General features: G+C 44.8%; 1 protein-coding gene across 2 annotated transcripts; it reads left to right on the forward strand.

Annotated features, from left to right (window-relative positions):
• The first annotated feature begins 1145 nt into the window (after positions 1-1145).
• Positions 1146-14005, forward strand: LOC102795558 (sine oculis-binding protein homolog). Of its 2 annotated transcripts, none has more exons than XM_006792524.3 (7): positions 1146-1477; positions 4161-4290; positions 4567-4761; positions 5769-5920; positions 7173-7268; positions 7436-9385; positions 11588-14005. In XM_006792524.3, exons 1-6 carry the CDS (start codon positions 1385-1387, stop codon positions 9374-9376), a joined length of 2607 nt encoding a protein of 868 aa, XP_006792587.2. In that variant the 5' UTR covers positions 1146-1384; the 3' UTR covers positions 9377-9385; positions 11588-14005. The 2 variants fall into 2 exon arrangements, with proteins under 2 accessions (XP_006792587.2, XP_006792588.2); XM_006792525.3 differs by having other exon boundaries at positions 7457-9385.
• Positions 14006-14441: the final 436 nt, after the last annotated feature.

Here is a 14441-nt window from a genome sequence, read left to right on the forward strand (position 1 = left end):
GTGAGGTCTGCGAGACAGAGGCTTTCAATGATGCAGAAGAGCAATGGAAACCCACTTTCCTAATGTAGGCCATACTGCACTGTTAATGGACAAAATGAGGAGAATTGTAGTAAAGTTATAAAGTAAAAGTTGTTACAGCTAACGAATTGAATTTGTTTATGTGCGTAATGCAATCAGATAACCTCAATGCTTTCATTATCAGCAGAGAAACTTGATACGGAAATAAGTTCTTTGGCATTCGCATTAGCGATAAACATGTGGGAAATGTTTACATTCATCTGTGCGCAGACATACACGAACAAACGACTCTTTTTTGTGTAAATCCTGTCCTCGGGCATTTGGCACTTTTCCTCAAGCCAAGATTGCTCAGAGGCCAAATGTGGACGTTTTAGGTGTTGCGCGCACACGCTCGTACACAGACGGGCGCGGATCAGACGGATGCCATTTGAGAAAACTCCAAACATTCTGGTATCTTTTTTAACTCGCAGCGCTCTTTTCATCTCTTTATTTTAAGACAAGAGTCTAGAGACAGTGTTTGTTCTGTGCCCCCTCAGATAAAACACAGTCTTTGCATTCCTTATGAAATGTATCTGTTGAGATTTGGGAGGGGTGGGTGCCAGGTGTTGGGTTACATCAAATCAAAGCCCTCCCCTCACAGAGAGCGCACGAATGAGACCGGTAACCAGGCGATGCACCTTTCATAATAAAAGCTGAAGGGGAAACATTAAGTAACTGATAACATATAATTTTGGCAAATTAAACTTTACAAAACAAATGACATAATAAACCTTAGTAGGTTTTGAACAGAGTTAATGAGCTTTGAGAGAGCACCGTGCTTCCCATCTTTCATTACAGAGTCTATGATGTAATTATTTTTTTATATTATACCAACACTGCAACATTCAAATATTGCAAAAACCAGCAAATGCAATTAAATTTTGATGATAAACTTTTTGCTGGTACATGTTTCAGTCAAGTTAAAATACTTCTCGCAAGAGTGTTTAAAATTTGGAAACCAAATTTTGCGCGGTGATGCAAATCATTGGCATAATTGTGTTTTTGTTTTTAATATGCGTTCAAGAAACAGTTGACAGTGGTTATACTTTGAAAATCCAAAGCGGAAGACGTATGTTGGTTTTCCGTAGAAACTTGACAGAAGTGGGAAAGAGGGAGTTGAGATTGTTCAGCGGCGGACACTCCAGCGCACAGTGCACGCATGTTCAGTGGACTTCAGTGGTGTGAAGCCTCAAATGAGGGACTCGGACGTCCGGGAATGACAGCCGCTGTCACCAGGAGTGACAGCTTTCATTCTGAGATACTCCATTGAAACTACTCCAGCCGACACTCAACACTGATCCGCAACGGATCCAGCCAGACCGGGACTATGCCAGAGATGGAGAAAGGGAGACCACCGGAAAATAAACGCAGCAGGAAACCCGCGCACCCCGTAAAGAGGGAAATCAACCAGGAGATGAAGGTGAGAGTGGGTTTGTGTGCCACTGAAAAATTATTATTATTATTATTATTATTATTATTATTGTTGTTATTATTATTATTATTATTATTATTGTAATCAGATGAGACGGGGCGATAACTTCTTTGCGCACACGTCTTCCAGCACACAGCAGCGCACAAATCAGTGCGGGGAATAATATCAAAAACTATATTTGCTTTTAATGAATGCTCGCTTTCTGTCTTTTATGTAAGCAATTATATCCTACTGCGTGAAGCTGTATTGCAAAACAAGAAAAACCTCGAAAGTTTTTATCTTTAGGAAGACAACTGGAAAATATCAATAAACGTGTTTATAAATCCAAGTTGAAACAGACCCAAAGACAGACACGGGATTTTTTTGATTATATAAATGTTAGTGCTGAAGAGTAGTCTGACCTCTGCCTTCTTGTGACGCCATGTCAGGCCAGCTGCGGCCGGACGCGCAGTCTTGTCCAGTGGAGATCCAGATGTGCGTCAATTCTTCCCCGCTCCTGCGGTGCACTCACTTGCTGTACCACAGAGGCTTGCCCCCATGAAAAAGAGACAGGGCATTTATATTCTTTAAATAGCCCTGCTCCTTGGGAAAGCTCTAAAATCACTGTCACAGACTGTTAAAGAATGCAAACATCACATTAAACGAACGCTCCCGCTTGAAGTGCTCACTGATGACATGTCATTTAAGAATCTCCCCACTGTTCTTTGAGTAGAAGGAGAGCCACTGCACAGCCAGTAATAAGTTAAATCACAGTAACAGGCACGATTCCCTCCCACTATTATGAGCCTGTTACTGCATGGAAACTAATCCATGGGTTGTCTGCTTTGTTTGGGTTTAGACACTGGATATTTGAGACTGTTGACTGTGGTGGGGTAAGGAATACTCGAGGCTTCTTCAAGCTGAAGCTGAGAAATAAAAGTTTAAAAAGTCATTTTCTTAGGGGGGTGGGGGGGATATTCTGGCCTTCGTGAGAGAGGAAATGTGCTCTTTTTGTGTAAGTGGTTTGGATTGTAGCGTTTGATATCCAGGGGAGGTGTAGAGTTACATCTTAACTAATTTTAATCAAAACATGTGAAACGCTATCCCCGCTTGATGTAAGCCTGCCTGGGCTGAATCTCAGGGTCGGCCCCAGTTTGTTGCCTTTGGCTGCAACTCTCTTTGTGGTTTGGGATATGGCTTGTCACTCTCGCAAAGCAGATGTTTGTCTAAACTGCCAAAAAGAAACAAAAACAACATTGTGGGAAGTGGAGGGGTGGGTGAAGAAAAAATATTGCCCGTCTTTTCGTTCACAAGAAGAAAAAAAAAAGAAAGAAGTGGCACTGGGTTGTTTGTGTAGATACAGTAGGAGAGTGTCCATCAGTGTCGAACTTCTGGAGAACATCAAGATATCAAAATTAGGCATGATGGGAAGCATATAAGATTCAAATTATCGGGTAAAATCCCATAAGATGTGCACCTTAAAAACTGGTCAAATGATGAAAAAGCAAGGGGGTTTGGGAGGGGGGCTGTGGAAGAAATACAGGCAGGAAGGCTGGCAAGCTGAGTTCTAGCTCAGCTGAGGTCCGTCCCAGTGTTGTCTCTGCAATACATCTGTTTCAACACCACATTCGGACCTACTCCCTCCACGTCAGACCCCGAGCACGGCACCAGAAACCGGATACTTGACTTTAATCATCGTTAGGCATATTTAGCTGGATATGATACCTCTGCTTGCACTCACCCACACACTCTCCCAGACACACACACAGCAGAAAGTGAGCAAGCGAGGGAGAGATCCATTTCTTTGAGGCCCTAGTGCAGAACAGAGGTCGGAGTGAGGAAAGCAGGGGAAAGAATGTGCAGTCAGTACTACAGCACTACAACACCACCACCACAGCAGACTGGCTGTGCTGGAAAAGGGTGAAACCTGAGAGGCCGTGCTGTGTCGGGTGTCAGGGCTGGAAGGTGCTGGGATGGAGGGGAGGATGGTGAAGATGGAAGGTGGGGGGGGGGCAGAGGAGAGAAAAAGAGGCAAAGGGAGGGACAGGGAAAGCTGGAGAAAGAGAGAGGGAGAGAGTGGTGGACATTGGAAAGAGAAGAGGAGAGCAGAGTGGGGCATTTCCGAGAACCGTGGGACCTGGCTGTGGTGTAGGGTGTCCCGCTCTGATTTCTGCCCATTCTGGATCAGGTTTCTCCTCCAATCCAGTTCTTCCAAAGCCACAGAGAGAGGTGGGTGGATAAAGAGAGAGACCTTTGTATTTTTTTTCATCTGGTCGTAATAAAAAAAAAACTGAGACCACACATCCCATCTGTGGAGAAAAGTTTTCTTTCTCCGTCTTTTTTCCAATTAAAAGAGATAAACAAAGGATGATTCATAGATTTCACACTGGTGTTAGGTTTTAAACCTTTCCGTCTCAGATTTAGCAAGAGTAAACAACTTGAATACATCATGGAAAAAGTGTCATACTGTACTCCTCTGTGCCCCTATTCATTTCTCCAACCAGGCTGTGGCTGAGAAAGAATCGCTCACATTGATTCAGAGAAGGAAGGTCTGATTATGTTTAACATAGGATAAAAATGTCCATTAATAACCCATAGATGCATGCTCACAATTTCCTATTTGTAGGCAGCCATAGCTCAGTTATCCCTATGCGTAGATTATCACTAATCACTGATTTCTTTTCTCATGCAGACTTTTGCAGAAAGCACCATGAATGAACTCCTTGGATGGTACGGTTACGACAAGGTAGATCTCAGAGATTCAGAGGCCAACGAGATCAGAAACTACAGAGAACGGCGTCAGCATGTGTCTGTGCTGAAAGGTGAGGGCGGCCGTCGAGGGTTCACTATTGATGCAGTGTTCTTAAATTTATGCTAACAGGTTCTGCAGGTTGTAATGCAGACATTGAGTCACTGCACAATTTTGCTAAACATAACTTCCTGTAGTCGGAACTTCTCGAGTTTCATTCATTCAGATACATCTGTTGTTTGTGAAAAAGTTATTATAGTATCATGTAGGCCGTATTGCAGATTTGCTGCACGGTGTAACGTTACTCGACGAATTCAAGTTAACACTGGAATCTGTTTGTGTCTTGCAGAAAACTCTTTGCCAAAACCCAAAAGCCTGGACACCAAAGTCAGCCACTTGGTCCTGCCGAACAAGAGCGGAGAGAGAGAGTGCTCCGGCATCCCGTCTTCGTCACCCTCCTCTTCCTCAACAAGCTCATCCTTGACGACCCCGAAGGAGCACAAGAGTGCCCCTGTCATCGTCCCCCTTATAAAGCCATCAGCAGGTAGCAGGCTGTAGGGGCAAATATGGGGAGATTAAATGTTGATTGTTGTGCATTCCTTATACATATGCTTTTAGTATTACTACTCATGATTAGTTTGATATTCATGTGCTAGCACGTCAGAGTGTAGTGTCAAGCTCCAGAAGATGGTGCAGGTTCAGTTTTTACCTACTAGACTCCTGAGCAATGATTAAGAGGCATCCCTACTAGGTGCAGTAGTTTGAGCTTGCTTTGGTGCCTCTTTCGGTAATTATATCATATATAAAATTATTATAGATAAATATATAATAATTATGTATATTAAAAATTTGATTCTTTTACAAAATAAAGAGAAATTCTGTGTGCTACAAGCTATGAAAAAGAGAGATAACCTGTAAAGTGTCTCGTGACATAAACCATGTTTGCTGCAAAGGTAATAACTGTGTAATAACAGTCTGAGATAACTCAGCATGCAATTATGGTGCAATGCAGTAAGCATTTGTAGCCTATTAAGAGTAAAGTGAGTTAAACAGAAGAACTAATGCTGCTGCACCTTTTTATACTGTGTAGACTGTGTAATTCTTCTGTTGTTCGGACTTTGTTTTTTTGAAAAATAAACGCCACATATGGTAATAAATTGCGGCTTTTGCTTTTAGTTTGAAGGTTTTTGGCATCCCTGATTAACAATGCTTGAATTGTAAGTCTGTCGGTATTCTGCTGTACGATGTACAGGAATATAAGCATAGAATGGGTTCACCCGTTATAGATGGATAAATAAATAACAGCGCTGTCATAGTGAAGGTTATAAGAGGGATGCAGCAAGATCTCTGTGTTCCCTGGAAGAATATTAATCTGAGATTTATTCAGTGTGAGGTCCATCCATACAGGAAGTTTAGATCACAGCTGGATGCGCGCTGTTTAGTGCACTCTCCTTTGTGAGACTAAAAAGCACTCAGTTGTAGCTGTTTCACACCATTCTCGTGCTTTTAAGATCATCTAACATAGCTTTTCTTCTGATTTCCCTCCTGCAGTGGAAGATGTACAAAATGTGCAGATAGTATGTGTGTGGTGCCAGAAGGAAGGTGTAAAACGCTACTCTCTGTGTATGGGATCAGAGCTCAAGAGCTTCTGCAGTGAGAAGTGTTTTGCTGCCTGCAGACGGGCCTACTTCAAACGCAATAAGGTTAGTATATATAATGTACTGCACATTATCGTTACATTTGAGGGTCAAAAACAATTCATGTTGGCCTCTTCTTGGTGAGGTGTTGTAAATCCTGGTATCTATATGATAATGAGCAATCTGTAAATTCAGTAGTCAGTCTGACACAACTATATACATTTAGGCAAACACAGGTACTCTATATGCAGTTTGCCTCAGCCCTGGCACATCCCATCACACAAAGGGAAACGGGCATCAAGTGGTTTCTGGCAGGTATACAAACTAGCAGAAACAGATACTCCTGATCTCGGGAGGTCATTACTGATGGATTCGTTTACAGAAATTTAAAAAGGGTGGATCTCTAAGAACACAATTCCTAGTGCGTATGGTTGATCCAGTTTAGGAATGGTGGGAGGGAGGTCAAAGTTTGTGTGGGACACTTAGTATCAGTTTCGCGTTAATGGAGAAGGGACCAGCCATTAAGTGGCTTTGGTCTGGAGGACAGGAGTGCTGCAACGACAGAGAAACGCTCTGATGCGCTTGCCGTGATTTTTCAGCCTCCATTACGACATGAATATACCTTCTGTAGAGGTACAGGGTGACAAGTAGCTATATCAGCTTTCACCCTCACTGTTGTTTAGAGCGTGGTGGGTGAATTCACACAACAACGGAGACACAAGGGCGGGGGGGCTGAACAGACTGCGCGCAACAAGCCCTCTAGTTTTTCGGAGGCAGGGAGGAAAGCATTTCTGTTGGCTTGTTGCTGCTTGTCTGAGAGGAAGGCCAGGAGGCCTGGGGCGAGGTGTCCACTTTCAGTGCATACCTTACCTTCAGCTGCCTCATATTTCGTAACTCAACACGACTCAATGGGTCACAGAGATGGGGGAGCACTCAGATCCACATGAGATCAGCTTACACGAATCAAGAAGAATTTCCTATATTAATACTGGCAGAACCATTAATAATACGACAATACATCACCTGCATTATTTCCCCACTTGGCTGTAGAATTGTATCTGTTTCGCAACACAGCTTTTCTTTTGTTGCACTGACCTTTAGGGCTTGGTTGTTGCATGAAGTTCAGACTAATGCTATGCTTCATGACAAGGCGATTTATTTAAAACTATATTTTGTACTTGTTACATAAGAAGCTCACATTTGGAGACCAGACACCGCAGAGTGATTCCAGTGTAGTATTTGTAGATGAACTGTTGTCTGAAACCTGACTGACAGTAGTTCATGTGATGTTTGTCACACTGTGTTTTTCCCTTGTCAGGCCAGAGATGAAGATCTCCATAGTGAGAGATCCCCTCAGCACCCCCATACAGAGGACTCGCCCAGACTGGTGCTGAAGATAAACACCAATGTCAGAGTAAGAGGACACTATCAATGCATCTTTTGTTTTCCACTGTGAGATATTAATATAAATACGCGATGAAAATGACAAGGTTTAACAAGCATGAATAGTGGGAAAATCTTCTGTTTCTACACAAAGATCTGTTTTCACATACAATCTTTCACTCCAGTGACCCCCCACAGTCTCTCTCCCCTGTGCCACAGGTATGCGATTGGTGCAAGCATGTTCGTCACACTAAAGAGTACCTGGACTTTGGATCTGGTGAGGAGCGACTCCAGTTCTGCAGCACCAAGTGTCTGAACCAGTACAAGATGGATGTTTTCTACCGGGAAGCCCGCGCAGCTCTCACCAGCACCAGTTCCAGCCCAAACAGAACCAATCAGGAGGGGAGGATAGACAGCAATGTAGCTGGGCAAAAGCTACTCACTCCAGAATCTTGGAACAACAACAACAGTACTGGGGAAGCCCGTAATAGAAACCTCTCCCCTAAAGGGCCTGCACTAATCCGTGGATTAGGAGAATCCTCCATGTCTCCCTCAGAAGCATCCTCTTCTACTTCAAAACTCCCTGTCTCTGGTCTAAGGACCCTAGAGAGGTCTATCCAGCCTCCCCCACCTTCTTCAACTGTGGATGTGTCACCCCATCCTGCTTCCCTTCCTCCTCCACCTCTTCCTCGCCCCCCTCTGGAGCAAAAGCCAGTACCTCAGATCCCCATGCCCTTTATAAGGCCTCCCCTTCATGCTCAGGGCTTAAAAAGCCCCCTTGCCACTCCTCCCAGACATCCAGGCCCTCCTTCCAGCCCTATCCACAGAGCTCCGCACTCTCCTCACCTTCAGCCCCCTACTTCTTCATCCATGAATCCCCCTGGACTAATACACCCCTTCCCAGGAGCCTACTTTCCTGGCTTACACTCCCCTCCGCTGAATATGATGCCAAGAGGTCCTGTCCCAATGCCTCCCATGATGAACTTTGGTATTCCTTCTTTTAGCCCTCTTCTGCCCCAGCCCACTGTCCTGGTGCCTTATCCCATCATTGTACCCCTACCTGTCCCCATACCCATTCCTATCCCAATTCCAGTCCCCCCTAAAACATCCCTAGAAACTCCAAGTCACAGCGGAGTTATTCAGCCTGTGCCAGATTTGCTGGACAGGGCTCAATCCAGGTCTACCAGGCAATCTTCTCCAGAGACTTCTGAGGCAGACAGCAGACTGGTAGTCAACAAAATGGGTGGAACTTTGCCTCAGGGGCTATCCTCACCAAGTGACCTGAACACAAGGGACACAGATTGGGTTAAATCAGAGAGGCCATTTCTGTCCCCAGCATCCACACCCCAAAGTGGAGCATCCTCCCCCAGAGCCCAGTGCAACGAATCCCCCTGCTCAGCCCCGGGGTCGGACGGGATAAATGAATATAAGCAGCAGCAGACAGAGCGACAAGTCATCCAAAGGGTTCTGCAAAGGACTCAAGTGAAGTTAGAGCCCAGCACCAATGGAGTGGTGGACCTATCAGGGCTGGGCGAGTCGGGAGCTGGGCAGGTTAACAGGTCAGGGATTCACAATATCATCAGACCCACACCTCCTCTGTCACCATCACCTTCACATGACACTGTCTTCCAGCACCAGGACTCCCATACTCCACCTTCTTGCACCCCAGCCAGCCCCAAGGAGTTCAACCATCCACATGGTGCCACATCCTCTGCCCAAAAATCTCAGGACCATGGTCAAAATGGGATGTCTTCTTCACCAACAACTGCCACTCCGGACTCTTCCCGACCCCAGAGATTACCAGCACCGCCCCCTGACCCCTCACTTAGTGAGCTGGAGGCTATCAAAGAGAACAAGTGTTCTGTTGTTAGCCCAGTGCGGGTTGAGGGGCAAGTTAATCTGTCAGAAGAGCCCTTAACAGTAGTCCGGGACATAGGAGAGGACTCTCATGTTCCTGATGAGGACCATGCCTACGCCCTGCCCACAGCGCCAAAGATAGGTGGGACCACTGGCCCATTGCTCTTGCCCAAACTCAGGGACAAGGGTAGTCTGCGGAGCCCTGCCAATGTGCCCAGTGCAATAGACATGGAGCCAGCTCTGAAGAGGAGATGCCTAAGAATCAGAGATCAGAATAAGTAGAGGATGGAGGTAAGAGATTCTGATGTAAAGTGAGGAAAAATACAGATAGCACGGTTTTCAATGGCTTTTTTAATTTATATCTTGTAAAGACCAGAAGTCAGACTTACTGATACATCGGCAAGATAAATGTCACAGTAAACCAAGTTGACACCAACTTTTTTTTTGCATTAAACGCTCTGTGGTATTCCACATTGGTTTAAATAAAAACCAGCAATTATTTTTAAACACCATTTAACCAGGGACTGGAAAATGTGTGGACACACACATTCGCACATACAGAGGGCAAGCTTAATCACAGGTCTAACAGCATGCGCATGGTCACTAAACAGCATGGCGCCAAAGAGAGAGAATCCCAGTAACCTGGCACTCCCCAGTGCTCTAAGGTTACACCAGGGAAGGAGGTGGAGGGCACAGGCAGTGAGAGTCACTTTGAAAGGCGATCACCTCACCACAGTCTGACTGACAGTCACAATTCTTTGTTTGCATCGCAGCCTCTTCTTTAGGCTCACATTTGCCAAGTTATGTGAGTATATGTCTGTTCTCAGATGGATGGAGAAAATGACTGTGGGAGAAAGTAGAAGGTTCATTGTATCGGACAAAGATAAATGTCTGCTGCTGAATCAAATATGTGACCTTGAGGTTATGAGTTAGCTTGTCCAGAATGACATTCACACAGAGAAATAGGTCAATTCTCCGTGTGACCATAAAGTCAAACTGTTGCTCCTTGCGGCCGTAACTACAAGGCAGCGCAGACATCTTTCTGGGGTGCTGTAGAGACAGAGGTGATTGTCAGGCAGACTACAAGGCGCGGCAATTTGAGAGCGAACCCTCAGCTGTGATAGAGCTCTGGGGCTTCATTAGGAAAACACAGGGGCAGAACCAGAGCGATCCGTTTACACATGTCATAATGACACCCTGTTCTGGCTTTGGCTCGTACCTCTCATATGTAGAAGTTTCGAGTCCCCCCCCCTCTCCCTTTTCAGTCCTTTTCCTTTTCTTCACTTAGCACTGCTATCCTCTGCCAACCAGATGTTGTTGTTCGAATGCAGCAGGAAAGCCTCCTTACTTTGGACCAATCAAAGGCCCTCTTGATTTCACTTGTCACTAGTCCAAAGGGCTGTAACACCAGCCGTCATCCTCACCAGCTGGTATCTCATCATAACAAGATCATGTTACCATTTTACTGTATGTCCCGAGATTAATCCGCTGATATTACAGAGATGGTTTAAATTTCACCTGGCCTGCTTTTCTCTCCGTATTGCACTCCAAGCTTCAAAAGGTCAGGGGTCACCTTTGTAATTACGTTAAAAACGGATAGCTGTTGGTCGCGGACGCACGACATAAACCTTTATCTCATACTTCCAGATGTTTCGTGTTGAAGCACAACAAGATTTCCTTTCACTAAATGAGTTCCCACTTTACTCTGTGTCATTTGTTGTGGCTCCATGCATTGCCTTAGTAACCAATACATATGAAATCACAGTGTGCCGCTTGTGCTGTGCAGAAGGATTTATGGCCTTGTGTTGTGTGTAATGGGAGCTGGCTGTCGTATGCGAGTGACTTTAGCTCGCCACCTCTGTGCTCTGAGCTAAACATTGCTGTCCTGTTCTATTGTCTGAACTGCTAAAAGTCTTTAAAAAAAAAAAAAGTCTCCCACACTGACAGAGTCAGCAGCCAACTGGAGGATTTCACCTCAGGAAACAGCCAGTTTTTTTGTCTCAGTTTTCCTTGCCTTTATTTGGGATATTTTATAGCCCCGTGTAATCCGATCCCACCACATGGGTATTCGCTGAGCGTTTGAAACTAAAACGCAATGGGACAGAGGGAGTACAGAACCCTGGTTTGGCCCTTACGTGTGTGCGTGTGCATGTGTGTGTCTGTTTGTGTTTAATGTGTGTGTTTGAATGAAAGCCTGTGTAACTGTGTGTAAGAGAGGAAAAAAAGGCCAGATGTTCTTAGTTTGATTGTGCCCCGTGCAACAGTTATCTGAGTGTTGACATGACTAAAAGGTTCATTCTCAGTGTTTATATAGAAAGGGCAGATTAAGGAATGAGTGTCCAGGGTTGCAGAGGTTGATATAAGATATGGTGTAAATGGAAATTGCACAGAATAAAATATATGATATCTCACAACTTACTTTGTCTCTCTTTCTCCCTTTCCTTCTTTCTGTTTCTTGTTTTTGTACTCCTACCCTGTCTATCTAATAAACAGACTCCCTGTTTAGCACTGTACGGCAGTGCCAGATTCAGTGCCATGCCCTCTTGTGGACAACACCAGTGCTAACACCCTCTAGCCTGTCCCTCAGCCTGTTGGCCCAGCAGAGTATTGCTCTGCCTGCAGACCAGCAGGGTGCCAACCCAGGAAGAAGTCCAGATGGCCAAGTCATCACAAGCCAACATGGGGGAAGAACACAACACAGTCACACATTTTGTCTTGGACCAAAAGGCTGTCGCTGGCTCGTGTGTGTTACATTGTGTTCAGCAAGCGCTTTAAAAGGAGCATCTCAGATCTTCTTCCTGTCTGACATTGCCCTAAAGTGTGTATGCGCGCATGAGTCAGTGTGGCAGCCCAGATGAGCTGCTCCTCCTCCTCCTCCTCCCCTCCCTGCTCCGCACAGCAGACAGGGCTCTGATCAGCCTTGTGTGGTCTTCTCAGATGGAGCCTGAACATGATCTCTTTCCAGGGGAAACGGTTTGTTTTCTCTGCCCGGCTTGCACAAAGAGCTGCATTGTTCCTCTCCCCATATCCCACGCTGACTCCCCACTCCAGGTTTTGGGTTACCTGGCCGACGGGGGCTCAGACTTCATCAGCTTTTTTATTTTTTTGACCGACAGCCAGGAATATAGTATACCCTTCTCTCCTCCACCTTTCCGCCCAATCTAAATACGGTACGCACCAGTTCTGAGGTTTTATCCCTCACAAGTGATTGCCTGTGATTCCCTACTCAGCTCACTTCCTCCAAGGGAAGAAAGACAGTCTGCTGACATTAAGACTTCATCCAGTTTACTCACTGACGAGAGTCCGGCCGGGCTGTTGAGACAGATGATGGAGCAGCCTAACAACCCCAGGGGAGAGTCTCCTCCCCCTCCTCTTAAACAATGTAAACTTAAACTGAATATATGAGGGTACACCTACTGATACATAGTAGCTGAGATGGTCTGTGAACACTTTAGACGTCTTGATGACGCTGGTACATAAATGTGTAACGTACAGATCCTCATTCAATATTCACCTGATCTACCAAGTCTCTCATGGCAAATCAGAGTTTGAATCACTTTCAGCACCGAATGCCATGCATGTTTCGTCCCTACCATTCATGAATGAATGATCCTAATTCTGATTTTCTTGTGGATGATACTGGTTTTGATCAGCCGTTTCTGAAGAGGAAAGCAACATTGTAATATTACCAAATGTGGTATTATACCCAAAGGCATCAAATGCTGTAGTATGCAGCAATCAGTATTACAGTTCCCGCTATCAGGGATACCTATTGAGATTTGATCCAGCTAGATCACTTAGCAGCTTGTCAACACTTGTTCCTTTGCAAGATTTCAGTTTTGTAGTCGACACAGATACTATTTGATGTTATATTAACTTATGGATGAAGCATCTGTAGATTTTCACAAAAATGCTTTATTTCTTTTTTTTGTTTGTTTGTTTGTTTGTTTTGTTCTTTTTCTTTGATGATTTTCATTTTATGAGTGCCTGAACTCTCAAACGCCTCTTGTCTATATGTTAATATGCTGTAGCCCCACTAGAGGGCATTGTTTGCCTTTGTAACTTTGCACCTGAGCAGAAAGAACCAGGAGGCCATAAGACAGTCTGCTGAAACCCAATGCAATCTCTGCAAACAGCTGCACTCAGTGCCATCAGACTGATATGACTGATAAGCCAAGCAGACGGCTTTTCCTTTACATCTCGCCATTATTTTATCTTTAAATTCAAATATTGCCATTTGCCACACTCACAGCAGTGTCAAACCAAGGGTGCAGTCAGCTGCATTTCAACGCCTTTTAGTGAACAGTTCAGCACTCCCCTGGGTTAAACTAAGCAGTCCCTTTGACCTGCTTGATGCTAGAATACCGCCAGATGTGGCCCACCCCAGCCATCATTCCAAAATCACTTACCTATCCGTTTGTGGGCATGCGTGTGTGCATGCACGGATATGTGGCAACACATTTCACCGTCTCCTCACTCATTCCAGCCCACTTCCCCCACCACAGATCATGCCTTTAAGTCGGTGTCATTCTTGGCTGGTAAGGGGAGTTTCTCATCAGCTTGTATGGCGCAGTGATGACATCACTTCATACAAATAGCTGCAGTGTCAACAGGAGATCTCTGACTCTGACGGCAGAGGCCAAAAAGTAAACAATTCAAACTGCCATCATTAGTTTCACCATGTTTAATCAATGCCTTTCCTCACCTCACCCAGTATCTGTGTCACCTCAGAGTTTTGACAGAAAACCCGTTTTACCAGAAGTTTGGTTGCTTCTTGCTTCACCCAGAGGTACTTTCTGACCTTCCCTGTCAAACTCACTATCTGACAAAATGTTTGTATTCAAATAAAGATTAAATAAGAGCATTGGTGAAGACCTCTTTGTAAAGTGAAATAAATAAAAGTTATTCTAAGATCAAAGAAACTTCTGCTGTTTTTTTATTTATTTATTTAAGTTTTTATTTTAAAAAATGTTGGGTTTTTTTTTCTTTTTTTGTGAGGCATGTTGGTTTTGTAATTATTAAAATTGTCATACAGCTTTATAAACCGTCTGCTTACAGGTTCTGGTCAGTAAATGCCTATTTTTAGTAGAAGCCTATCTGAAAGGCAACGCATCAACATTCCAGAAATAGTGGAAGTCGACCATCTTTGCACTGACGGTAAATCAGATGAATGAGATAAGAGAACAGGAATTCCGGCTTTGTGTGGACCTACTGGGAGCAGTGACTGGACGATTCTGGGAGGGCAGAGCAGGGGGTGGGGGGGGGGGGGGGGGGGGGGGTAACTTCCAGGTTTTCAAGTTAGGGATTGAAACTGCAGGACGGAAGTTTTCCACAATAATAACAGGGC

This window comes from Neolamprologus brichardi, chromosome 15 (assembly GCF_056152115.1).
Source record: "Neolamprologus brichardi isolate AB-2024 chromosome 15, ASM5615211v1, whole genome shotgun sequence".
Classification (NCBI taxonomy): domain Eukaryota; kingdom Metazoa; phylum Chordata; class Actinopteri; order Cichliformes; family Cichlidae; genus Neolamprologus; species Neolamprologus brichardi.